This window comes from Larus michahellis, chromosome 5 (assembly GCF_964199755.1).
Source record: "Larus michahellis chromosome 5, bLarMic1.1, whole genome shotgun sequence".
In the NCBI taxonomy this organism is placed as follows: Eukaryota; Metazoa; Chordata; class Aves; order Charadriiformes; family Laridae; genus Larus; species Larus michahellis.
This window is the reverse complement of record NC_133900.1, coordinates 67,711,269-67,738,862: the sequence shown is the minus strand read 5'-3', so window position 1 is coordinate 67,738,862 and position 27,594 is coordinate 67,711,269. Positions and strand designations below refer to the sequence as shown.

At 41.6% G+C, this 27,594-nt stretch overlaps 1 protein-coding gene across 5 annotated transcripts in view; it reads right to left on the bottom strand.

Moving 5' to 3' along the window:
- The window catches only part of PCDH7 (protocadherin 7), a 280,656-nt gene extending 254,270 nt beyond the window's left edge, over positions 1 to 26,386 (bottom strand). For all 5 annotated transcript variants that reach the window (XM_074587755.1, XM_074587757.1, XM_074587758.1 and 2 more), the window contains exon 1: positions 22,572 to 26,386. In XM_074587755.1, the coding sequence (XP_074443856.1) occupies positions 22,572 to 25,778 (3,207 nt within the window). In that variant the 5' untranslated portion in view covers positions 25,779 to 26,386. The remainder of the gene's footprint in view (positions 1 to 22,571) is intronic.
- Positions 26,387 to 27,594: the final 1,208 nt, after the last annotated feature.

The following is a 27,594-nucleotide window of genomic DNA, read 5'->3' as shown; positions in this document are numbered from 1 at the left end:
TTAAATAATGCTAATTAAATACATTTTTTTTTACATAAAAATGTAAGAAGCACAAAATGAAAACAGTAATTCCGGAACACAGTTGCCAAAACTCCGCAGCAACTGTAGCTGCATTAGCTACTTGACTGATACCTGGGGGTAAGAGCCGGAAATAGACACCTTTTTATTTTATAAACGTACATGCATATTTATGTAAAGAAAAAGAAAGATTACATTTTTTTTTAAAATACTCTGGTAACATCACAATTCATACGCATAGACAGAAAAAGGTCAAAGCCCCAGCACACAAGGTCAAATTTTGAAAAGAAATGGAAACAAACTGCAGATATCACTGGCTTAGCGGCTATTTCGAAAGAAAGCAAAAGCCTCTAATTTTCTTCTACCGAGATAGTATCAAAATAAAATTCTACAGTGATATTGCACCGCAGGATCCTACACAGAACGCATAATGCAGATTAACCTCAAGTAGGTCTCATCAGAGGATAAACGCTGAAACTGCAACGAGTAATGTACTAACTTCTCTGGCATCCTCTGGGAACGTGATAACTTAGAAGGAGACTATGCTGACATTTGTAACTCCTTATCACAGATACTGTATTAGCTGTTCTCTTCTACTGGACTTTGCCTGCTGGGATTACTGGGGAAGAATGGGATACTCCTGAGTGTATCACAGTGAATTTCGATCATTTCCGAAAGCTAGACGACAGACGCTTACATAAGGTACTTAGTCCCCGATCACTTTCACAGCGGGTGAATGAAACAGTTCCACAGTTATCCGACTTGCCAGAATCCTTCCTTATGTAGGGCAGTAGGAATTTTTATGTCCAAGAATCTTAAATCATCACAGAAACATCAAAAGAACATCACTTTTCAGTAGCTGCTAGAAATGTAACGCATTATTTTAATGTATTGCGCTGAGACGGTGCCACCAGCAACCAATGAAACCCAATGGTGATCAACCAGCGCATAAAATTCATGGCAGAATTTGCAGCTCTGCGCTCCGGCAGGCTCCGCTTCTTAAAACAAAGCAAGAACCACAAAACAAACCGAGAACAAGGGGTGGTATTTAACGCACCATGTCTGATGCTCAAGTAACAATAAGCCTCTCGTTTTGAACAGGGTCTGCCTTACCACACAAACGGACACAAACACAACTTTAAAAGTTTCTTTCTAAAATTAAGCGGAAAGTAACAACACTATTCATTGCGTAACTCTAATATTCAGTCCGATAAAATATTATTGTATCAATGATGTTAAATACAATAGTAGAAACACTCATACAACAAACTTTTCCCGGTTCTCTCTGCTCTGAAATATTTCCCATGCCTCTTCTTAATCCACAACTGTTTCACTTCACGGTTCCCTCGTCATTTGAGTACTCTTCTTTGAAATAACACATTTTGCATGAATGCCCAGTTTGATTAAAAAATTAAGCTTCAAAGGTTAAAAATAGTATATTAAGTCTATGAAAAGGTAAAATAATACACTGCTAGTGCATATGGACATGACTTCTTTTTTTCTTCTAAATTATCTACTGTTTGAGTTGAAAGATTATACTAAAATAAATGCAAACTGGCTTATATACATGTGGGGGTGCTAAGTCTCAAAAGTTCTTTAATGTGTTACCTGATAAGAAAAATACAGAATAATAACTTTTTTAGAAAATATTTTATTCCGTTTCTCTTTAAAATAATTAAATTATTATAATAAATAATTATTAATATAAGTATATTCACTTATAATAAATATTTTTAATAATTAATTTGTCATGCAAAAAATAATTCAACATCGCAGAGTAATAATTAATTATTTAAGGAAAATAAAATGAATCAAACTATATCGCAGGCAGCAAACAAAAAGCACTTTTTGATTAGTATTGGACAAAACATTAATTACTGAAAAAGCTGGAGCTTTAGGTATTCAAAATAACAACTCTATTGATTTAATAGTAAGTCTAAGAATAAACAGTATATAAAAAAATATTAACCTTAAGTCCTGTAAACACAAGGTTCATCAGAGTACGCAGGACTCTGCCTTTGATTTGTTTCTGTGTTTCACACGTGAACTCCGCTTCTTTGTTTTTAAAAATGGGAGATGGAAATACTAAACCACTGATACACGGGGGGTTTATTTCAAAATACGTTCAGTTCAAGATCAGAGAAAGTGATAGAAAATACCTCTTTTACACCATTTTGACAGTCATCGTCATCTTCTCTGTACAGGTCACCCCCCCCAACCTGAATGACAGAAACAGCTACAGCTCAGCAGAGCGCTGCTCCCCAAACCGTCGGTTGTTCGAACACGAGTCGAACCTGCATTAAAGCAATAGCTTGGAGACAGGCACAACTAAATCTTCCAGATCTTCTCCAAATCCACTAAACCAGGGACTAATAACATAAGAATGATGACATTTCTAACTATGTGCTCAGTCTGGCCCTTTGCCTGTTTTATGGCTCTATAGATGACAAATCTGCGAGAACAGGAACCAAGATGTGGCCTTGCGAATTTTTTTGCAGTGATTGACGTTAATGTCCTGTAATGTTAGAGAAAGCAGCCACAGGAACTAGTTGCACAGTTTATAAAATTCTTTTTATCAGTGTGAGATTTAGAGACCCCTAGAAATTCATAGACTGTGTCTAAAAAGTTTGTGAAAGAGGAGGTTTATTTATGGAACATAAACATTTATGTGTGAGAAATATCTAGAGGCATCTATTTATTTGAAGGAACAAAGGTTAATAAAGTTAAAAGGCAACCTACAAATTATGTTGTTTGGGCATGGAGAGTAAGCCTACAGTCTATAGGTCATGTATAAACAATCAGATGATAATAATAACCATATCCTGGTCTCCTACACAACTCATGTGTGAAATCAGTCAGTTACAGAACCTGCCATAAAAACTCGTGGTACTGAGTTACTGCTCCTTTCCGTAGCCACTGTGAGCGTCTGTAAGGACCTCTCTGTCACAGCACCTTACCCTTCACGAAGACATATTCAATAGTATCCCATACAGCTCTCATCTGCAGCTAGCCAGACAGTTATTAAGGACATACGAATCCACGTTAGTCAGATGGACCCTTCTGAACAATTTCTATTAAGATTCCCGATGCGCCTCTATCTCCCTGTTCAGACAGCCGCTACATTCCTGTGTGCAAATATTTCCAAGTTTGGGGTGTTTTTTTTTTTTTTTCCCTTCCCCTAGGGAAAGAAAAATGCACACTTGTCATTTTCTCAGTTGAATCTCCTTGATCTACCCCATGATTTTTTTCTACCTCAAAACTGTCAGTTGTTGCTCAGCAAAGAGGGAACAGGACGTGACTTTGAATGTACAGGCACAGATTTTGGAAATCTCTCAATCTGACATTTAGAACAATGTAGTTTTTCTGTTTTCAAAATGAAAACCTCGTGTATTAGAGCAACTGTATTCCTTCTTTCACCTTATTTTGTATTTCTACAAATAAATTGTTTATTTTAAGGGTAAAGAAAGATCAATGACAGAAACAGTTTTTATAAACTCACAGTATAAGAAACACTGCAGAAATTATAACAAAAAGCTATAACGTGTTATCGCAAAGCCAGGATAGTATGTTTTTATCTAACAGACAGTCCTCAACAGGGTTAATCTTACAAAAAGGAATTTGATTTCTTTGGACTTCTTTAACAAAAAAAGTGAAATTGTAAAGGTATTATTAACTTTTTGAGTATGAGCATTGCAAATACCTCCATCCTGTTCTTGTTTCCCTTTTTCTTCCTGAAGAGGTTGAACTTAGAGGTAAATTTACCAAACCTCTTTCATAAACTTCAGCACTGACATTATGATTAAAGAAGAAACATTGCATTATTAAAACCAGATGTTCCTACAATCACAACAGAACAACCTCCCTGTCTTTGGCACATGTATATACAACTTCTATGTGTATATCGTAACATAAAATTAATCTACCCGGTATTTTCACTTGACTATAAGAGTTCAAAGCGTATTTGTTACATAAATGCCAAATAGAGGACAAAACATAAAACAGTTTAAAAAGTTGCGCCTGCTGCATGTTATCTTAGTTATTAGGAAGGCTATAAATACTTCCTAGTATCTCAGTTTGCATATTCCTCATTTTCTAGGCTTGAATACAGAAACAGCAAAATCTATCAATGTTATTTATGACATGCAATAAATACTGCAAGTCCTTTTTTTTTTTAATTAATTCTGATGTTTACTCACTACAACGTTTGCCCAGGGCAAGAGGACAATGCAAAGCATCAAAATTATCTGCAAATTCTTCACAGGTGAAACTGAAACCCGCATGAATCCTGATGACGATCTCACAGCCTCTTATATCAGGACAGCATCACATCAGCGCTATCACTTCCGTCATTGTCACTTGTTACTTAAAATAACTATGGTAATGAGCTAATTACCATTTTTAGAAATAATGATATAACCTGGTGTCTGGAGAGAATATCTATAAAGCACCTACATTTTGCTTCCTTTCCCAACCCCCTCAATCATTTCGCACGTTTCCAGAAAGCATTCGCAGCCAACAGGTGAGAGGGCAGAGGGAAGCACAGCTGCACTCCGCCGGCAGGTCTATGCCCTGTGTTCCCGCCACCAGCTGCCACTACCAAATACACTCGTCCACTCTCCAACAGTCCAAACGTACAGAAATACCTTAAAATATTTTTATTATAGGTCTGCACAGTTATTTGTACAGACGGAATATAGCACGCACCCAGTAAAATCATAACCGATGTCTGCTTCTGAAAAATCACGGTACAGATGGAATCTCATCCCAATTCAGTGACTTAGAGGCCACCTAAGCTACTCTTCTTCTATGATCAATGGAGAGAGAGGTCCAGGAGACAGAACATACCTAAAGTAGATGGAATAGCCTGACTTCTGAAGGTATCTATCCCTCTTCTTTTGAAGTGGCCCCGGGTAAGTAACTTGTGCCAGTTGACAAGCAAGCTGAGGTGAGACAAATTGGCCTAAGGGCCAAACTACACCTTTAAGTAGCAAACTTTAAAAAAATACAATTCTTCATTAAAATTGGCATTTGTACCTCATTCTTACCTTTAGAACTCAACCTAATGTACATATAGGGATCTAACAACAGTTCTGTTGATTAAAATACATTAATACAAATGACTTAAGCATAGTTCTATCCCAGTTAATTAGATCTTTGCAGGGAACCCAGAGTTAGACTTGTTCAGGGAACTTTTGAAAACCTTATCTCTGTACAGTCAATGTGCATGAAGTTATGCTTACTTTAATAGTGCTAAATAAGACCACTATGCTATAATATTATGCTGAAACATCTACTGTATTTTAATAATTAAATATAGGTTGAGAATGTAAAGAATGTAGAGATCTATTATCCCACTATCAACATAAATCAGTAAACAGGAATTTAATTCCGATGTAATAAACAGGAGGAAACCATATTTAAACTCTGTTAAGCTGTTGAAATCCATTACTGTAAGCCATCTCTATAAACATATATGATACATCATCTCATCAGAGTCCTTTCAAACTGTCCTACAAAAAGAACCCTAACATTTCTAAAAGCTGAATATAGTAACCTTACAATTTGTGCTTGCTTGCACTTCCCTCAGGATGTACGACAGCACAACCAGCTCACAGAACCTGCCCCTCGCAGCGCTTGGACTCTGACTTGCAGTCCAGAATCCAGAGTGTGGACAAAATTCTGCACGCAGCAAGAACATCAGTTCTATTACTGATCTCTGTCCGAACTCGTAACATCCTTGTGAAGCAAAAAAATGCTATTATCCCCTTCTTACGAAAAAGAAACCTAAAGGCATAATATTGAGGGCATGGCTAGAATAAGACAGATCTGAACCTATGGTAAAAGACACTGATGAATGCACCCTGTTAACAAAGTCCTGTATTTCTCATGGATTCTTTCCCACATGGATTCTTTCCCCCTTCCCTTAAACACAAATAAGAATATTTGATTTAAAAAAAAAAACAAACCAAGAACAAAACACACAAGAAAAAACAAACCCAAACCCCCCCCCCCCCCAAAAAAAAACCCCACACTTTGATGTGATTTCATTATTTTACAATTATGTTAATGGATTCATTTGCAGGTCATCACGAAACATCTACTGTCTAGAACTAGTCCAAGACTTTGAACAAGTTTAAGCCCAGACCACAAAGAGAGTATAACAATACTGCAGCATACAGTACTACATCATGCGATAATGTAACGAACTAAATTGTGTTACTGGACACTATGCACTGTGGATAGTAGTTTGCAATGATTTTTATTACCTCTGCTCCGTACTTCAGATGCTAATCGTTTATTCTGCTTAAACTCTAACAATAGGTCATCGGTGTGCTTCTGTTCTTTTGTCTGTACCTCTCTTTTCTTTATGTGCTTCCAAAATGCCAACACACAATTTAATAATGAACTGCCAAGAAGACAGGTAAATGTTTACCCGGAATTTTCCAGTCTGAATATCTTTCTTTTAAATTCTCTTAGCCCCCTTTAAGGCTGTGTGACAAACCCTTAAATTCTCTTAACCTCCTCTAAGGCTGTGCTATAAACCATGAATCTATTCATAGCTTGGGTCATTAATGAGTAAGTATATTCCTTCCTTTAAGAAAAGCTAGCAAAAGGCGTAACATTGCCTTATTTTCCCCCTTCACTGTCAATTACACACAAAGTCACAGAATAAGCTTCTCACAAATCAGACATCCTGGCTCTTGAATTATGGAAAAGTAGAGAAGATGGGCGCTATTTCATTTGTGCTCGAAATACTTAAGCCTCTTTTGGAAAGAAAAGGTTTCTTGAAAAACAGAGGATTAGTCATAAAACTGACATTTCCTCTGTTTACTCTTTACAGCATAGGTCAGACATAGGTGTTTGCCAGGCTGGTTCTGAATTTAACTTGGGATGTCAATTCACGGAAACAGAAATCTGCCTGATTTGGGGAACGTTTTGTTTTGGTGGGGTTTTTTTTGGCTGGTTTGGTTTTGTCATTATTATAACAGAGAAGAGATCCCTGTTTGGGAAAACATGTCCAAGACGTCATACGGACATGTACTGCTGTTCTATGGGACAGGGAAACTCTGTAAATGAAGATCTTTCCTGCCTCCACTGTCTTACCTTTCACCATATATGCTCAGACCTTCAAATATTTAAGGTTTTATGGAAGAAGCTAATGATTAAAAACAAAACCCAGCCAACACCAACAAGAACCTAATACTAACATACTTCTAGATCTCCAACATTTTCTACAATCCAGCAGAAAGAACAAAATTTAAATAATGTTCAGACTCCACATTTTCTTAACGTTTGACCCCGTAGTGCACGGTAGTATCCGACTCTTTTTATGTTACAAAAATAAACTGGTTTGATTGGAAGAACAGAGACTGAAATGAAAATCTAGAAATCTTCACACTGCCATTGGGAAGGTAAGAATAAAAACCTCAGAGCACGACAATTGAGATTAGAATAAAAATATTATAGGACTCTAAGGTACTTTATGGTAAAATTCCCATATATGTCAGTATATATATTCTACTGTTGCCTCAATAAAAGTTCTCCCTCCCAAAAAAAAAAAACCCAAAATTAAAAGATTGACGTCATTTGGCTCTTATAACAGCCCTTCATAAAGCCAGCATATAAGTGATTATTTTAAGGTTCACTAGATTAATTTATTTCAGCAGAATCTTTATGTTTAAATAAAAGAAAAACTAGAGAGAAAAAAAAAAAATCGGAAGCAATCGTTTCCATCACAGGTTCTTTTTGTTTTATTCCTTAATTTCTTCATATTAGTTAGCTAGCCCATGCTTCGTGTAAGAGTCCCTTCAAAATCATTCTGAATATAAGCATAGAAAAAAAAGTAAGCAGTCGTAAAAGCCTAGAAAGATGCAGCTTTCCTATCTATATCCCCCAATGTCCTAAAAGTAGAGTCCTAAAAGCTTTTGACGAAGAGGAAGGTAGAGAACATCAGTTTGACTTGACAAAGCCATCTCAAAATATTTTTTCAATTATTCCATAAAAGACTTTGCCAGAAACTAAAGTGCTAGAATGATTAGAAAATAGCTCTTCTTTCTGAGTTCCAAAGAGAATTCTAGGGGGTAAAGAAAGAAACAAAGAAAGAAAAAAAGACAGAACTGCAACTGTTCTCCTTTTCTTTGAGAAAAGTCCTGCTAAATGCTAGGCCTTTCCTTTGGGAGGCAGAACAAATACCTGCAGTTTCCTACTACAGAAAAAAGTGGTAGGCAGACAGGTGTACTTACTACAAGCTGGGTTTCCTTTTCTCATGAGATTGTTGCTTTTCCTCATCCAGATTACAAATTTACAATGCCTTAAACATGGGATACACATTACAACCTATCAAAGTCAAACCTATCAAACCTATTGTGGCAGTCAATAGTCAGATGACCTAATTATTGAACTAGACGTTCACTGACTGAATATGCCTCTCGGGTCTGCAATTCTTATTAATCTTGTGATGAACTATAAACTGTTGATTGCAGCCTATAACACCTGCCTTGTAAATAAACCAACTGTCCTCTCTATATGTTTTTAAAAAGTTTGAGGTGAATCTCTATTATGTAAAAAATAGGAAAGACAGCAAAATGTTTTCTTCAGAGATTCTGAGACATGCCCTTGGTCCAGATTAGCATGGCTTTGACGGTATTCTGAAAATGCGAAAAAAATTACCAGCTCAGTGAGGATTTTAGAAAGGCTGGAGATGGATTCGCTAGAATGATAAAGATTAAAAAAAAAAAAATTGAGGTACTAACATTTCTAGACATGTTCTTATTCAACCACTTCCCTTATTCAGGACTTTTTGTGCTGTATACCACAGGATCTCTTTTCCCTGTTACGGATGTGAAATTTGAACAGAAATGCTACAGATTCAGCATTCAGATTCTTTGTGTTCCGCTGTCTTACAGTACACAGCTTCAGAATGATGCCTAATTATTACTGAAATCCTGTTTCTACCCTTAAACTAAAAATGCGGTTTCTGGTTTGAAACACTCCTACCACACTGCGGATGCTGCAATCTCAAAATGGAAGACATTTTAATTGACATAGAAGTAGTTGGGGAGCATACTTTCAGGCAAAACTTGTAATTTAGAGGTTAAATGCTAAGGTGCCTTCAAAAATTTTTAAAAATGTTCTTCGAAGCCTGAAGAGTCCTCCTGACTTTTTTTAAGCCCAAATGTGCTATAGTATTTGTTGACCGTTTGTAAAGGACCTTTCTGTATGTGAATACATGTTGTATACACAATAGCATTCTGCACTTAAACTCTTAGTGTCCCTCGGGGTACACGTTAAGGAATTTACTAATATTGATAAGAGATGTAGATTTCATTATGCACAAAGAAACCTTCTCAAATATATTAATGTTAGTACTAAATTAGCACCAAAGATTATTAGCAGTAATGAAATAATGGTTAATTTTCAGTAAAGGCAAGATGCATTTTATGACTTCAGGTTTAAGGGCATTTTCTGACCATCTCTTACACTGAATTTCTCAAGCTCGTAATGACAAATGCATGTTGTCATAATCTTTCACTGTCGCAGCACACTGCTGCCCTAACAGCATCCACTCTTGTAAAACAGAAACCGCAATCAAAAAGTTCAAAATTAATAGCTGTGAAATCTCAAGCACTCATAAGCATGTGTTTTTATCACTTCCATGCTGTGCGGATCGGGTACTCTTGTTATTTATTATTTGTGACAGTGAACAATTCCCACTTGCTTTAGTGAAAAAGTGAAGAGCTGTTTGCATAACTAGCAAGGTGAAAAAACAGATTTCGAACTGTTGGAATCGTTTCGCAAGAACAACGTACGCAGACCAGGAGACAGTATTCTTGCAGAGCACTATAATGTGCTGACTACAGCACGTGTTATTCTACCCTCTACGTATCCCTTGTTTAAAAGCAGCTCTTAACAGCACGACCTGCGTTTGTGAAGAGCCTGAAATGATGGAGTCTCGGTACGGTACAGGGGCTCCTGTGTACCTCCTCATCATTTTCACACTGGAAAAACGTGAATGATGTCTTAATGCAGTAATCTGCATGTACGGAAGACAGTTAGTGGTCTACAAGTGATCCAGAGAGTACTCTGGCACCTGCACTCACGACTGCTAGCCCACCACCAAGCCAGAGCGAAGCGCTTCTTCCTGCTGCCATTTGTCAGACACGTTCCTCTCCCCTCTGAGCCAAGCAGTAAAATATGTGATTTTACAGGCAAATTCTTATTTAAGTGTCAACAGTACTTTATCTCCTAAAGAAGTGACTGTTTTAAGAGGAGAAGCTAAAGAAAAAAGCATGACTATTATGCTTTCCTTGAGATTTTTTTTCTTTCCTTCATTTCTTTTCAGAAATGAAACATGGAGACGGTATCTCCAAACAGTATATATTTCAAATTAAAAAGGAAAGGTTAAAGATAGTAACTGTAACAGTATTACAAAATGTCTCCATCTGATTTAATATTAACATAGAGGAAAATCTATCATAGATCAGGACAGCGAGTAAGATTTGCCTGTGGGCAGTACTATTATCAGCGCACAATTAGTTGCGGATCGGAGACACCAGCCTTAGATCTGTTCTCATGCCAGTAATCTGTTTCCTAGCTGATTGAAAACCAACGGCTCTTGATGAAATGCTGTTTATTTAGCTACAGACAATTTCATTAAATGTAAGGGTAATAACAACAAAACTAGCGATGCCCAATGCAACATGAAATAGCCTAGTTCATATTTTAATTGAGACATTTCAGTGAAGAATATGAAATTATGAAATGAAACAGGATACGTTACATGAGAAGCTTTTATGGCAAAGTCATTTTCTTTCGATTAAAAAAAAAAGCCACACACATTGTGAATGCTAAAAAGAAGTCTTTTCTACTGTCAATTACTATAAACCCATCACAAAGTATGAATTCTCAGTCCTTAATGCTAAGTCTTTCAAATCCTTGGACTTATTTCATTTATTTTTTTTCTTTGATAACAGATGGATTTTATTTTATCCTTAGTAATTTGCATCAATAGTAGATCATGAAGCCTTATAAATACATAAAGCCTTTTAAAAACATTTGATAGAGTGACACTTTAGCCGGTCCTTTCATATTTCTGTAACATTAATTCTCCAGGAAGGTTACTGTATAATTTGAAGGGTTCAGTCAGTTTATATATTTAATTAAGAACTAGAAAAGAAAAAAAAAAAAAAAACCATAAATTTAGCATTCAAGGTTCCTAGAAAGGTGCACTAATATTCAGTATTAGAAAGTCCAAGAGGAATTTTCAATTCATTCAGCAGTTTCTGAAGGGCCAATTGAATATAACATCCTGCAGTCTCCTTGAATGTCACATAAGTGATAAAATATTTCACAATATAATGATAACAAAATCTTCTTAACTTATTCTGCCCAGAGGAACTTCACACTGGTGCTTATCTTTTCCTCTGCGCTAAAGAGCAACAAAAAATATCCAGAATACTAGCAACAATTAATAAATAAATATTTAAAGAACTGGTGTTGCACCACAAAAAAAAAAAAAAGGTAGGACAAATTATGTAAGTGTCCAGTGATCTCTACTAAATACAGAATGGCAAAGGCAGTGCCGTTTTGCTAACGGTTAAACAAGTTTCCTTCACTTCTAAACTGAATCTCTCATGTCATGTATTTTTCTCAATTCATGTAGAAAAGCACATAAAAACACCACAAACAGCAATTTTTTTTTTTTAGTAACATACAATTCTGGATACGAACCTGGAGAATTTAGACAGGGTGAGTTACCGTGCTGCACCAACCTATACTGGTTTCGTATCTGCTCAAGGGAGCTCCCAGTGTCAAGTCTGAACCTACTGACGGAACCCACGTCCCGATGAGACACCTACGGCACCTCGGTGGTAGTTCCTTGCCGTTACTCCCATCCGTGCTGTCGTTAGATATTTCAGATACATTATTCTATTCTATTTTATATGTATATAGTAATAAATTGGGTAAAATACGTGTGCCAGACTACATGTTGTAATTTCTAGGAAAAACACTCACAGTTGAAAGCCACCACAAAAACAGGTACTGCTCTGTTTCACACCTATTGCTCCCACTTTTACTCGTGAATTAACACCTGTTCCAGAAATAGCTAAATTTTATTCGTATTCAGAAAAATACCATTAAAATAAAGTGATAGGTTCAGGCCCTTAAGTTGCAGGAAGCAGAATAAATCCATCAGTACATAGTCAGAGGAGCCTTCTGAGTGAATTTGCTAAATCTACATGACAGATCTTACCCAAGATCTGGGCTGAGGTTCAGTGGCTGAGCATGTAGTGACCTGTCTTGAGTAGAGATTTCTAGTTTCCAGTGCAATTACTCCTTCTGTAAAAGAACTCACAACATTACTTGGAAAGGAAACAAATACTTCTCTCTCAGAGAAATCAATTACTGTCCTTCTGTAAACTTGTGCTGCAACTGGAACATAATTACACGCTCATTGAAAATAGCATTTGTCTGATTCAACAGAATGATGGATATCCTCTCTCACTATCACGCAAGGCACACGTTATGTCATTATAACCAATTTAAAACACATGGATGGAACTGATTCACCATTTCATTACTCAAATTTTATGACAATGTAACTTCACTTAGAACAGGAGTGACATGCTGGAGAATGACACCAAATGTATGTTGACACCAGCAGACATAAAAGTTGTTAACAGTGAAGATGGTAGAACAGGGACTTAAAATATCACTGTGAAAATGTTGGGGCCAGGTGAAGTAACTAAGACTTTAGTTTGCTGTTTTATTATCTATATTTCCGTTCTTGTCTTTCATCTTTAGAAAGTTTGCAAACTAATGAAGTATTTTCTCTGGTTAAATATAGCGTTTAAAAAAAAGGAGTCCTAAATACATTAAACAGATTTGCCGAAGCAAATGGCCAGATTTCATCTGAGAGATAAAGTTTTGCATTATAAAATGGATATGAATTTTCCCGTGTTTCTCGTAAGTATGCCTACGAGGGGTAACAGGCAACTCCACAAACAAACGCCGTGACCTGTCAAGTAACTGAACTGAGGTAGCTCGCCATACATACTCTTGCGGTACCATTGGCTTGAGTAAGAACTTGTTTAATACTGAAATCGTACTTTTTGAAATGTCATCAAAGCCACATCATTCACAGAGCCCGTTACAAAGAAAATTTTACATTTGGATGTAATACCTGATGAAAACCTATTGCAAGTTATACATATATACATGCTGCTAAGTTAAACACGGGAGATTTTGATGCATAACATCCAAACTGATCTTCTATATATTTTGTTCTAATATAAAGCAGTCTCTGAATGTTGTATCACCCAATTTAACTTACAGCAATTGATATTAGTTGAATTTGATGGACTTTTGTCGAACTACCCATCGTTTAACCTAACACGAGATTAACATCAGCCTGAGAGGTCTGAAGATGAATGGAAGTTCGGTTGAGCTAACTGCTGACCGTATTGTTTCTCTGAAAACAGAGACAGTTTGTGTCAATTCAAAAATAACTTGTTAACCTAACATCAGTGTATAGGTGAACAAATATCTGCACATGCATGTTCTATTAATAGGCATGTGTATGGCACACGCATCTGAAAATTGTGCTGAAGTTCTGGCTGGAAAAATCATTTTCAACCTTGCCAAAATGCACTACATTCACAGAGTGCTTAATTTTACTTTAATTATTGTTTCTTTAAGTAAACCAAAGGATGTAGTGATTGCTTTCTTGTTTGGCTTTGAGCTGCAGCTACGGAAGAGTGTCCCAGAAGACACCCAGGCCTTGCGTCATACAGCCTGTCTGTGCAGCTCTGCGCAGGTATCTCAGAAACTTTAGGGTATCTGAAGTGACACTAGGATGCCTATGTTTACACAGCTGAATCACACCCAGAACACCATGACAGTCTCCATAATTTCCTCTTGTTCCATTTTCAGCGTAACGCTGAACTCAGAAACACGATTCTACATCAAGTTGCATTCCTGTAAAAGTATTGTCCCAATAAAGAACTATTTTCCCCAAGGATAAGTCTCCGAGAACAAGTTAAAGCGATTCTGCCTCACATGGATTTGGTATCCAAAGGAAGTAGGAGCTACTTCTCATATTTTACACTCTTCTAGGGCTGAAAAGCCCTTGACATCTATACATGGACAGACAGAATAAATTACGGCAGCCCCTCCGGCTTCTCTCTAAGAGCTACCACAGAGAAAACATTTGGCACGTACCACAAAAGACACACACTTCCTGAGCATCCTGGCCACATCCCCAGTCAAGAAACTACTCTGCAGGGAGTTTGTGGAGGATTCTCCATAATTATCATGTGACAACGTAATGCAGGAATTTTTATCCTGTCAGGTGACAAATATTTTGTTATTTACAATATGGTACCATAAAGGATTTGGATCAGACAAGGCTGCAAGATAAAATTCTCTCTGAATTTATGGCAGATGGAATCAGTATTTCTGTACTCTAGTTCTACCACGTATTCTGTGAGTGATTTTCAGCACGTCAGCTAGTAGCCACCTTCTGTACCTAGTCTTAAAAAAACTGAATTTACATTGTCTATAATTTTACTTCATATTATCTGTAGATAATAAAAGACCCTATATGAAATACTTGGATAAATATTAATTTTATTGCTTCCTAATACTCCAGGAACGCTACTTGCAACATCTTATTTCAGGGGTTACAAAGTTAGCCATTAGGTTGTTTGATTCAGAACATAAAACCTGTAACAAAATCTCATCTGACAGAACGACGTTTGCCTTTAAAAAAAATATACTGACTCTTGTCAGCAGTTAATAAGGTAAATTAAGTTTTGAAAGACAAACATAATGCTTTTCTTCGGCTTCTAATAATTGTGTCATTTGTGCTCCACTCTGAGTAAAATTAAATTATACTTTTGGGGTTACGCTGCAGCATTTTACAAGCTAATGCTTGCAAAACAGCTGTGTTACCTAATTGAGAGGATTGTTTGATTGATTAAAAAAAAAAAAAGCATATCACTTTTACATACCTTTCAGTTTTAAATGTGTCCAGAACATTACTTATTTTCAAACTTCTAAAAACTGAAACTTTTACTCTTAAGTTATCCCATCTTCTCCTTCCACAAAAAAAAAAAAAAAAAAAGTGATTCCTCCACACTGCTCATTTCTTTTATATATCAAACTTATTCCCTATTTTTTGAATGCAGGCAAAAGTTGCTTTTACTTGTAATTTTACAACTCTTGTCAGTGAAAATGGGCACACAAGAGCGAGCAAACAACTCCTGTTCAGCACAGTTTATAGGACAACTCCAACGTGTGTCACTGGCACCATTCAGGAACTTGACTGACTGGTACTTTGGTATAACCAATCATGTTTTGAGATTTTGACATCTGTTCATGACCTGCTCTCAGTTAAATATTTATAGAGGAAATTGCACTAAAATAAGAAATGAAGAAGTTTTAAGTCCTCCTCTGTCTTCTTCCATTGCTGTAAGTCACATTTTAGATGCCCCAACTAACCTTAGTTACTCCAGCATTAGCGTGATATTTTGTTATCCACAATAGCAAAATAAAAGCGACCCTGGGAAGTCTCTGTTGCCTGAAGTATATGGAAGCCAGTAAGTCAGTCCCAACTTTTTTGTATGCGTATGTTCTCTACCCTCTCCTTAGACTTTTTTTTCATAGAAGTCAAAACTCAAAGGGACACCATGATTTTACCTCATCTGCTGTTTTACTCGGACCTTAGATTCACAAATTATTTTCACTGACACTTAATTAAGGTTTTAAAATTTCAAGCAGTGCGACTTAGTACAAAAAAGAAAAAAATGAAAGGCTATAGGTGAGTTTCATTTTTACTATTTACCTAGCAACGTGCATTTTGTGGGATATGAAGCTAGCAAGGCTTGAGCATTGTAAGTTCAACTGAAAGAAAATAATTTAAGATATTTTTAATAACAGTATTTTAAATGTTCTCCTTATACTGCTACTGGGCCATGCAGTGTACACTGTTAGAATAACTTGAATTGCACAGTCCATATTACCAAGACACTTTTCATTAACACGCAGAGTCAATAAACTTGAGGTACACCCATATGAACATCGGAGTTTCTTTTACAATCTCCATTCAAAAATTGAAATAATGCAAATTTTATATATTTAAAAAAACCCCAATAATTAAAAACTTTCTTCTGATTCTGGATAGTAACTGTTGGTCTATTTTTTCTTGTTTTAATTATTGATGAGTATGTTGTATAAGGTAGTAAAGTCCAAAATTTGGTATCAGACAGACAATAAATCTACTCTTCTAGGAAAGAAAAACCAGAGGAGAAAAATACAGAAATAGCATTGCCTGAGCACACAGTGAGATAAAAACAACTAAAAAGGTAATGAATAAGTAAAAAGAGAAGTGTAGAACATAAATTACATGGAACATATTACACGTAGACTAAGACTGAAAAAAGGAAATTGTTTTGCTGCTCTAACAGTTTCTAAATACCTGTTGGAAGCAGACTTGCTTAGAAAACTTCAAAAGCCAGCCTGCTAAATACTGTACTGGATTGCTCATATATCTATATCAATTTTTCCTGTATATATAGTCAAAGAAAATGAAAATGATGTGTTCTGTTAAGGTTAGTAATTAAATACTAAAATGTTCAGCAAATATAGTGAAGAGTTCACAGCGCTTGTGAAGGATTTAGTTAATTGACTCATAAGCATAATGCTAACTACTTATGAAGTCTGTTCATTTTCTTTTCTATTTTAACGCAAAACCAATTCAATAAGTTTTACATCTCAAAGTAGCCCAGCAGCTCACTAACTGTATAAACCTTCTAAAACTTTTGAAAGAAAATCCTTAAAGGAAAATGTGCCTGAAGCTGCAGGACAGGTATTTCTCTGAAACACAGCTGACAGTTGCTCAAACCAGCAAACATCCCAAATACCGGAAAACAAGGCAGGTAAACATTACAAAGATAAAATAAGATAAAAGAAAAGAAAAGAAAAAAAAGAAAAGAAAAGCGAGAGAGAGAAAGAAAAAGAAACACTCAGAAATACACTGCTACAGCACAACGACTGATACGGCAACCGTCGAACTGCTAACCAGGGTTAGAACCCAGGTTCGTATCGGTATGTACAATGCCGGAGAGCTGTCTGAGTTGATATATCACATTCTATCCTTTTAAAGATGCTTCTTGCTACCCCCTTGCCTATAATAGTACAGTTCTTTACTTATTCAGAGCATGAATCCTCCTTTACTCAGATCCTGTCCCTTTTGGCTCTCTCCATCTCCTGGGAGCACAGAATGATTCAGTGGTAACTTAGTCATCTGCGCACTGTACAAGATGACTTTACCGAAGAGGAAAAAAAATAAAGGCTGTACTTATCAGTGGAACACTTTGTGTTAAATATAGATAATTAAAGCATCAACAATCCATCTATTTCATGTTTAATTAGCCCCTCTTTCATCATAATTTGTTACTGAATGTCAAATGTGGGTCACTTTTAAAAACTAATTGTGAAGTATTTAATATAATGCAAATTGAGAACAGAAAATTGAACTATACTTCTGTACACTTTGCACCAAACAGTATTAAAATTAAACGTCTGAAAGAAGACGCCAATGTAAACGTTTACACTTAATGACAACGTTCCCATTTTTTTTCTCTACAATGCACTTAGTGCTACCATAACATTGTTATGTTTACGATTATTATTATACATTTGCTTAGCTGAAAGTTGTGAAAAGCTTTACTCAAGAGTTGCTTTGTGATTATAAAAAGCAGTCTTTGAGATAAGCCCCTGTATGTATGTGTGTGTCTGTACATAGGCAAGAAAAAAAGCTTTTCTGCGTGATTAAACTGATTGCCCCCTTCATGGGTGAATTTTGGATCCTATTAAGGCTGCTGGTTATATGTGTACATTTATGACGAAATGGACCCATTTAGTGTATAGATACAATTCACATACATGATAACCAACTAGTCAAAATGCTTCTACATTGCAACAGGCTGATTAATGTTTGAAATGCTGTGAAACAAATTAACTGGCTGCCGTACAAAGAATGTTTTCAAAAATTAATTTCTGTGTATTTTGCTTTCCTGGAAATAAGACTTTACAGGAAATTCATCTAGTTTTGATTAGTGTGTCAGCACACTCTGGTATGATAAACATTTCTCTTCACTAAACAGTACATTTCCAATGAGAAAAGGCACAGGGGTAATCCATAAAGGATTACAGAATTGCCAGAAAGCCAATACCCCAAGCAAAGAAATAATGCTGCTCAGAAATTCCTGTAGTGGTTCTGCTAATTCTCCCAATGGTGACCAATACCTCTTAAAATTAAATAAAAAAAACCCTAAACAAATCAAACAAACAAAAAACCCCACCAAAATACCACCACCACAATTGCAGTGTTTTAAATAGTCAATAATCGTTGTTGGTTGAGTAGAAAAAAAAAAAAAATCCAAGAGAATATGATGACCAAAAAATGTAAACATATAAACAGGGTTTAAAAGGCCTGTTCTTCAAACAGTGGCTGTTAACGTGTTAATCTCATATTCATGATTAAAACTTTCAGCGAAATAAACCTGCTCATATACCACTATTTTACACCGTGAAACAAGAGGGAAAAGCAAGCATATAATATAAAGATATATCTGTAACTGACATTAGAAAATAAACAATTATTTATAATTAATATCTACGATTAGAATCATGATTAAGGATGCAACCCTCCAAGCTGCGAATTATTCCTCTTAAACACTGAGCTTTCCTTATCTTTGGCTGTCTTTGCTGGAAGCTCGCAGCATCCAGGCTCCTCACAGGCAACGTGCAGCACCTGGAGGGTTCAGATTTTAAATCTGTGATCCAGGAAAACACTTGCTTAAACTCATTCCCATTCAGCAAAACACTTCTGTACAGCTTTAACTTTTGGCAAGTGATTAAGAGCTACGGAATACTACGTGATTTAAACATTTGTTTGCTGTTAAGTAGATGTTAGTGCTTGACTGACTAGGCGAGAATGGATAAAAGGGAAGCTAAAAGAGTATTTCAGAGTAGCATCATGCCAAATAAGACACAAACAGGAGTAAAACTTGTGAAAGATCTTCTGAAAAAGGGACGGTGAAATGTCAGAAGTCTACTGAACGCAGAACTTAAACTCTGTATAACACACCTGATGTCAAGAAGGAGGAGAGTTAGAAATTGATTGGTTTTCTCCACTGAAGTTCTCCTATACAGCACTGTGTCAAACGAGGTGTACTTGGGAACTCATATAAGAAATCCAATGCATTACCTTAAAAAGGAAGTATCAAATAATCCTGATGAAAACAACTTGCATTCACTGGGGTACACCAGTCGGTCACCTAAGTAGAGGCTTTATTTCCTGACTGCTATGTTGTAGATATACGAAAGTATCAATTACCAATTCTAATTACACTAAGGGGAAATGAGTATTGCTCTCATCTCCAGTAACTCAGAGCAGGTGCGTTCTGCTGTGTCCACTTATTTGTTCTAAAACTTTATACACCTTCTAATATCTCCTTAGAACAAAGGGAAGTGCCAATGAGTAAATAAAGGCAGCCTCAGGGATTTCAACCAGTCTCCCCAGCATGGGCACGTCACTATGCCACTGGTTCTATCTGATACACAAAATAATCTGATACACACCACATCAGAACCCTTTATCTGCAACTGCTTCACATTTCTCTCTAAAGACCGGGCTGAACGAGCTCCACGTGGTTTGGGTGTTAAAAATCCTCACGTGTTTTGCCTGAGAAACCGGGAAATGCTGCGCTGGCAGTGTTTGAGAGGTGAGAAGTCTACTTATTGCTTATGCAAATACGTCTTAATGTCCCCACTATTATGCAAAAGCGTGAACAAAACTATATCAACGTCCCTCAGCAACAAGCTGGCAAGTACTCATAGGCAAGCGGTAACGGAAGTTTTGTGCCTAATAATATCTCCTTTAAAGTTTGTTATTTAGCACTATCTTCACTGTTTTCTTGGACGCTTTCCTTAACTTCCGTGCCCGTTTTACAACCGTGCAAATACTTTCTACATATTTAAAAATAAAACAGACAAGGCACTAGAACATAGGCTATAAACTCCTCAGGTAAACTAACCTTCATAACAAACTTAAGTATTTAGCACAGGAAAACTATCGGGGCTGAGAAATTGGTTTTGTAACAAACTAGATAAATACTGGAGCAATTCCACGTGTGCTTCTTTCGGTTTGACTGTTGCAAGTAAAAGCGTAATAAAGCCATTTTCTTCTACTAAGAAGCCTTATAACGTATACCAAAATATATCCTTGAAAAATGTGAAGTAATTTAAAAAAAATTTTTTTTAATGTAATCCTAAATCAGGTTTTTTTATCAAGAAAAATAGTCAGTTTTATGGTGTTGTCCTTTACCATTCCTACAGTTAGCGTGCAAGTCGTTCTTTTACACTGAAAATAAATTACACTTTGACAGTTTATAATTCACATGTTTAGATGAATTGCAGCAGCAAGAAAGAAGTAGTATCTGATTAGCATATGTGCCACTGCTACTTTGTTATTCCAGTGTTCACCAAAAAGGCATAATCCACTATGGTTTAATAAGTCTTAGTTGATGGAAGTTTAGGAACTTTCTTAGTAGTTTGTATTTTATACAGACTATTTTCAAACTGAAATTGTAATGTACTCTCCAGGAGACAGTTAATGAAATGTATCACCCAGAAACTACCGTGTCAAACGTTCTATAAATCTGTATGACTTGTAAAACAACATACACAAAACCACTGGCAGATAGTACATCTATCACACTTTTTTTTTTTTTTTTTTTTGTGATCTGGAAGACTGAGTGGCTCATATTATTCATTTTCTTATACAGTATTTTAAGTATTTCTGAGCAGAATGCAAATACTGGCAACACACCGTAAACCTTCAATTGTAGTAGACTAGCAGACTAGTTTCAAAGTATAAAAAAAAAAGTCATAGTGTACCATATTTGCATGTTAATAAGTTGAAAAGAAAGCATTTTTGTCAAACTAGTCAGAATTTCCCTGTTCCAGACTTGGCTCTGTATTTACATGAATCAGCGTTCATTTATCTCTAGATTCTTGTGTAACATGCACTGTAGCTAAGGAAACATTAAGAATATTCTCTTACATGAAAAGATGTAATGGAAATCACCAGGTGTGAAGTATCTCGTTGTACTATCACCCAAAAAGCACTCCCCGAAAGCAGAGTGACCTCTGTTCAGGCTACATATGTGTCTTATAAAATAAACAAAACAGATGCTTTCACTTAGGAGCTTGATCCTTCTCTGTGCTACCCCTATTTTGTTTCAAGGATTGTCAAGAAGTCCCTGCCATCGCCGGTTTTAGGCTTTTGGAGCTGCGCTGAACCGATCTCCGCCACCACAGCCCAGATCAGAGCCGGTCCCTCGTGTCACACCTCGCCCTGCGAGGTCTCACGGCAGCCGCGCTCCGCAGACGGAGCTCTGCAGCAGCTGGGCTGGCAAATTAGGGCCTCTCAACTTGAATGAATGAATTTCATGTGATATACAAGGGCGGGGGGGGGGAAGTTGTGAGGGAGGAAGGCACTGAAAACATACTGGTGTGCGATTCTAAGGCCGCTAACGTGCGCATTCAGAGCAACCAGTGCGATCTCTGGGGTGTAAATTAAACCGCAGACAGGCTTTCTAGATTATTTAAGCATTTTGGTCCTAATGAACGACCTGGTAATTGCAGCCACGAGCGCTTCGGCGCGGCGGCTGCAAACCCTCTCTCACCCACAGCTTTAGGAAGGGTCAGGCCGGCAACAGACCCTCCCGCCCCCCCCCCTTCCCCCAAAACACCTGGCTGCCGAGGCCAAACTTTCCCCCTCGGCCGGAGCCCGCTGCCTGTAAGGCTGGGAAAGCAGCACGGCGGGGGGGGCGAGCGGGATCGGCCGCGGAAGGCGGAGCCGGGGGCGGGGGGAGGACGGCAGGACCGCGGGGGCGGACGGAGGGAGCGCGGCTCCGCCGGGGGAACGGCGGGGGGCGTGTGTGTGTCCTGATTCTCCCCCCCGCAACCGCCGGCATTGGCCTGCGGGCGGGCGGCTGATAAAGGCACCTCAGGTTGCCTCACAGCTCGCTGTCTGGGCTGGCGACCGCGTCCCCGGCCCGCCCCGCGCCCGGCTGCCGTTGCGCCTGCCGGGGGAAGGGGCGGGGGGGCGTCGTGCCCGCCGCCTCGACGGGGCGGTCCCGCCGCCCCCGTCGATGCGGCTGCACCGTCGGGCTGGTTGGCTGCCGGGTGTGAAAAGCGGAGGGAACGATAAAAAAATTATAATAATAAAGATCTCTGACTCTCCTTGCTGCGTGCTGTGTGTTGCTCTGGGCACCTGACTACCTGCGGGGGGGGGGGGGAAGGGGGGCGGGGATGCCAGGCTGAACGGGTCATTGAAGCTGACGGTGGTGCCTGCTTGTGCCGGTGTGGGAGGCGGGGGGAGGCGGGGGGAGGCGGGCATCGCCGCTCCCTCCCCCGCGGGGGGTGTGTGGGGGGGGTGCGGGTGTGAGCGTCGGGGGTTGCGCGGGGCGCAGCGCTCTTACCTGCTTGCTGTACTTGCTGCTGGCCTGGCAGCTGTACTCAGAGCAGTGGTCCGACCCGATGGAGATGTTGTCGCCGGCGCCCACGAAGGTGTTGGCCGGGGGCAGGTCCTGCACGGCCTGGTGCTTTTTGCCGGCAGTGGGGGACTGGGGGTGCAGCTGGACCGTGGGCAGCGGCGAGCTCGACTTGTAGTGCCTGGCCAGGTCGGGGCTGCCCGGGCCACCGTTGACCGAGCGGTACCGCCCCATACCGGGGCTGTCCGAGAGCTTCTCGTTGACGCTGTCGTAGCGCTGCCCGTTGGGCTTGGAAGCCTCGACGGTGACGATGCTGCTGTAGAGGGGCTGCTTGCCCTTCTTGCCTTTCTTGTCCTTTTTGGGCTTCTTGGCCTTGTCATGCTGCTGCGGGGTGAAGAAATCCTCGTGGTCCTTCTTGCCAGCCTCATAGCCGTGTTTGCTCTTGGAGCGGCAGTAGCGGGCCATGACCACCACCAGGATGAGGAGGATGACGGTCATGATGCCAGCCACCACGCCGATGACTATGCTAAGCCGCTGCTTGCTCAGCTCGTAGCTGGGGTCGCCAGCAATGTCCTGGGCCAGGGGAGTGTGGAGGCTGCGGGCCACCTGGCCCTCCACCACGGTGGCATTGGACAGGCTCTCGTTGACAAAGACATGGAGCAGGGCAGTGGTGGACTGGGGTGGCTGCCCACTGTCATTCACCTGTACCACGAGGCGATGCAGGCCATAGTGCTTGGGGGCCAGCTTGCCCACCAGTGACACCACACCGCTGGCCGGGTCAATCTCGAAGAGCTTGAAGGGGTTGCCCCCGACGATGCTGTAGTTGAGGTCAGCATTGAGACCGGTGTCAGCATCGGTGGCAACCACCGTGGCCACCACGGTGCGCATGTTGCTGGAGGGTGGCAGCACGGTGTAGGAGCTGTTGCTGGGGAAGGTGACAGTGGGTGCGTTGTCATTCTCGTCCATCACAAAGAGGGACACGGTGGCAGTGGCAGACCGTGGTGGCTCACCTCCATCCACTGCCTTCACCTTAAAAGTGTAGCTGGTCTGTTGCTCACGGTCGAAAGAGACGGTGGAAAAAATGGTTCCGGTGTCGTTCTCGATGGAGAAGATACCAGTTGCCTGGTCGTGATCACCGGGCTGGATGGAGAGGCTGAGCTCAGCATTGCGGCCCTTGTCGAAGTCCATCACAGTCACCATGCCCACGGGGCTGTTGGGCTGCAGGTTCTCCTTCACGTAAAAAGTGAACACATCCTGCATGAAGCGTGGCTCATTGTCGTTGCGATCTGCCACCCGCACCACCACTGTGGTGGAGCCCTGCAGCGATGGGACCCCCTTGTCCCGGGCCGTTACCTGGAACTCATAGGTGTCACGTTGCTCACGGTCCAGCACCGCCTGCACCGACACGTCCCCAGAGTCAGGGTCGATGCTGAAGATGCCGCCTGGCGACTCTGAGGAGAGGGGTGAGGCCTCCAGGGAGTAGGTGAGCTCAGCATTCTTGCCACTGTCTGCATCCGTGGCGACCACTGTGGCCACCCTCTCGCCAGGCAAGTTGTTCTCTGGGAAGGAGACCTCCAGCACGGCCTGGCTGAACACGGGAGGGTTGTCGTTAGTGTCCCCGACCCGCACCAGCAAGGAGTTGTTGCTGGACAAGCTGGGGCTGCCCGAGTCCACAGCCACAATCACCACGTTGTAGTCACGGACAGCCTCATAGTCCAGAGGGGCTGAGGTGTGGAGGAAATACTTGCGTTTGTTCTGTGGCTCCCCTTCACCCTCGCTGGCCGGCTTGAGCTGGAAGGGCACGTCACCCACCACGGTGCAGGTCACCACGCCGTTTTCACCTTGGTCCCGGTCCGACACCTGCACCAGGGCAATGGGGGTATCCACCAGCACGTCCTCGGCCACACTAGCCACCCCATCCCGCAGTGGGATGCGCCCAATTTTCCGGATGTCGATGGTGGGCACGTTGTCATTCTCATCACGGATGTTCAGCACGACCGTGGCCTTGTCTGTCTTGGGGGGCTGGCCCCGATCTCGGGCCATGACGGTGAAGCGAAGCTGGTTCACCTCCTCCCGGTCGATGCGGTGCAAGACGCTGAGCCAGCCAGAGGTCTCATCCAGCCGCAGCAGGCGCCTGACGGACTCGGTGGCCGCCCCGAAGACGTACTCGATCTGCCCGTTCACCCCCACGTCCAGGTCGGCGGCTCGCAGCTGCAGGATGGGGGTGCCGGGGCTGCTGTTCTCCGCCAGGTCTGCCTCGTAGACGCTCTTTTCGAAGCGGGGGCTGTTGTCGTTCACGTCGGTGATGAGCACCCTCAGGATAGCCTGCGAGGAGCGCGCCGGGTCGCCGCCGTCCCGCACGCGGAGACTGAGCTCGTAGGAGTCCCGCTGCTCCCGGTCCAGCGCCCCTTTGACGATCAGCTGCGGCTGCTTCTCCCCGTCGAGGGTGTCGGCCACCTGCAGCTCGAAGACGCTGCTCCGCGCCGCCGCGTCCGCCTCCTGCCGCCGCTTGCTGCCGCCGGGGTAGAGGGCGCTCTCGGAGGCCGCCGAGGCCGAGCCTCCCCCGCCGCCGCCGCCGCCGCCGCCGCCGCCCCCGCCAGCGCGGCGGCCGCCGTCCCCGCCGGGCTCCTGCAGCAGCTCGTAGCGCTCGATGCCGTTGCGGCCGAAGTCCCTGTCGGTGGCGGTGGGGAGCAGGTAGAGGGTCCCCACGGGCCGGTTCTCCTCCACGGTCAGCGTGAGGACAGGGGACGGGAAGGTGGGGGTGTTGTCGTTGATGTCCAGGATGATGACCCGGCCCTCGAAGAGGTCCACCCAGCTCTGCGAGGGGCCGATGACCGACACCTCGAAGTCCAGGAAGCACTCGTTCTCGTCGAAGATCATCTGGCACTGCGGCAGCTTCTCGCGGTCGATGCGCCGCTCCGTGGTGCTCAGCTCCCCGGTCATGTTATCGATCTTGAGATAGTCGGAGCCCGATTCCAGGCTGAATGTCACCTCTCCGGAGCCCGTCACGATTCCCAGGTCGGAAGCCACGTTGCCGATGCGGATGTCGGCGGGTCCCTCCTCGGCCAGCCGGTACCTCAGGAGCTGCTTGGCCGCTGCCAGGCTGACCCAGAGCGGCGGAGGCAGGAGGAGCAAGAAGCAGAAGCAGCAGCAGCAGCAATGCACAAAGCCAAGGAGAGTCCGCATCTTCCTCATCTTCCTCGCACCGACCCCCCCCCCCTCGTCTCACTCCCACCTGCCCCCCAGTAAACTCCCCTGAGAAGCCAACAGAGCGGCTGAGCGTCCGGGTGATCAATTACAAAATCCTTCTGTTCCTGGGAACTTATTGTCTCATGGCTGGTGCAATTGGTGGTCAAAACCCTGCTGCTGGCTCCTTTGCTGCTCTCCCTGCCTTCCAGTTGCGATGTACTCACAGTTCACGGGACAGTGTATTTTGCTTTTTAAAGATTCATCTCGGTAGATAGGATGGGATTTTCCTCCTCCTCCCCCTTCTCCTCCTCCTCTCTGATGTTACTGTAATCACTTTGCAAGGTTTGCAATAAAAGCAGGAGAAGCACTGAGCGATTCGAAGCCCCCCAGGTCGTCTTCTTCGACACTAGAGTTAACTACAATTCACACACTCTCCCTCTCTTTTCTCTCTCTCTCTCTCTCTCTCTCTCTCTCCCTCTCTCTCAGCCGTTTACGACCGAGGCATTAGCTTTATTCTTCCCCCTCTCTGCACACACGGGGAAAAAAAAAATGTGATTCGCTTTATTCAAAGGGCTTGTGTCCGGGAAAACTCCAAATCCTCTTAGCAATGGGCAGTTATTTAAAAAAATAAAAATGTAAAGAAAAAAAAATAAAAATCCCAACAATGTCGGTAGCCGCACAGCTGATAGGAGAAGAACCCCGTGTATTACAGAGCAGTCCACAGAATATCCCCTCTGGTTGGCAGAAAAGCACCCAAATCCATCTTCAGAGATCGCCTAAAATGTTCAGCTCTTTCTCCGGAGAGGATTTTTTTTTAACAACTCTGCGCAAGGTCATTAGTCACAAAGCAACGATACAGAAACTGCAGAAGCCGTTTGCCCAGAATTTGCAAGGCTGGAGATATGAGCATACACACACAACAGTCCCAAGTTTGTTTTTGCATCCGCAGTTTGTGTGTGTGCCTTACCTGCATTTGCACTGCATGTGTTATAGCAATCTGGATCTGCAGCACTGAGAGCGATTCACAAATGAGATTGCAGTCTCTCCTCTCTCTCCTCTCTCTCTCTCTCTCTCTCTCTCTCCTCTTCCTTCCCGTCCCAATGCAGGTAACCAGATCTGAACTTGATCCTTTCAGTTCAAAGGTTAGCAACAAAACTATGTGTCCAAAGGCGATTATTGGTCTCTCGTAAATAGACCCGGAGCGGAACAAGATGTAACTGGATCCCCCACGTGAATTAACACAGATTCTGAATTACATCCATATAAGCGGAATGGCAAAGGGGAGGGGAAAAGATCCGCGACGCGGCTAAAAAAAAAAAAATAACAAAAATACAGAGTTCTATTTGCAAATAAAATGATATCAGTCAGTTGTTTCCTGTGATCTGCACCGCCACGGTGGGTGAAATCTGCAATTGTGTATTCCCTCCTGTGTCTTTCAGAGAAGTGTGGCTCAGGCGCTTTCACGGCAGAGCGGCTTGTGCTTTAAAATGTTGAATGGCAACTGAGAAGCTTCCCACTCGGAAGGGAAAAAAAAAAAAAAAAAAGAAGAAGAAGAAGCAGTAAACCGGCAAGTTTGCCCAAAGTGGTGGGAGCTGCTGAAGCCTCTCTCGGTAGCTCTTCCCTGACGCTGCAGCAGCAGAGCCGCCTGCGCTACATACACACAGAAAGAGAGAGGGAGAGAGAGAAAGAGGGAGAGCAAAGAGAGAGAGCGAGAGTGAGGGAGGGAGGGAGGGGGGGGAGGAGGGAGGAGGAGGAGGAGGAGGGAGGACGAGTCAAGCGCTGCACTCCAGAAAGCCCAGCCTTACCCTCTCTCTGCTGCTGC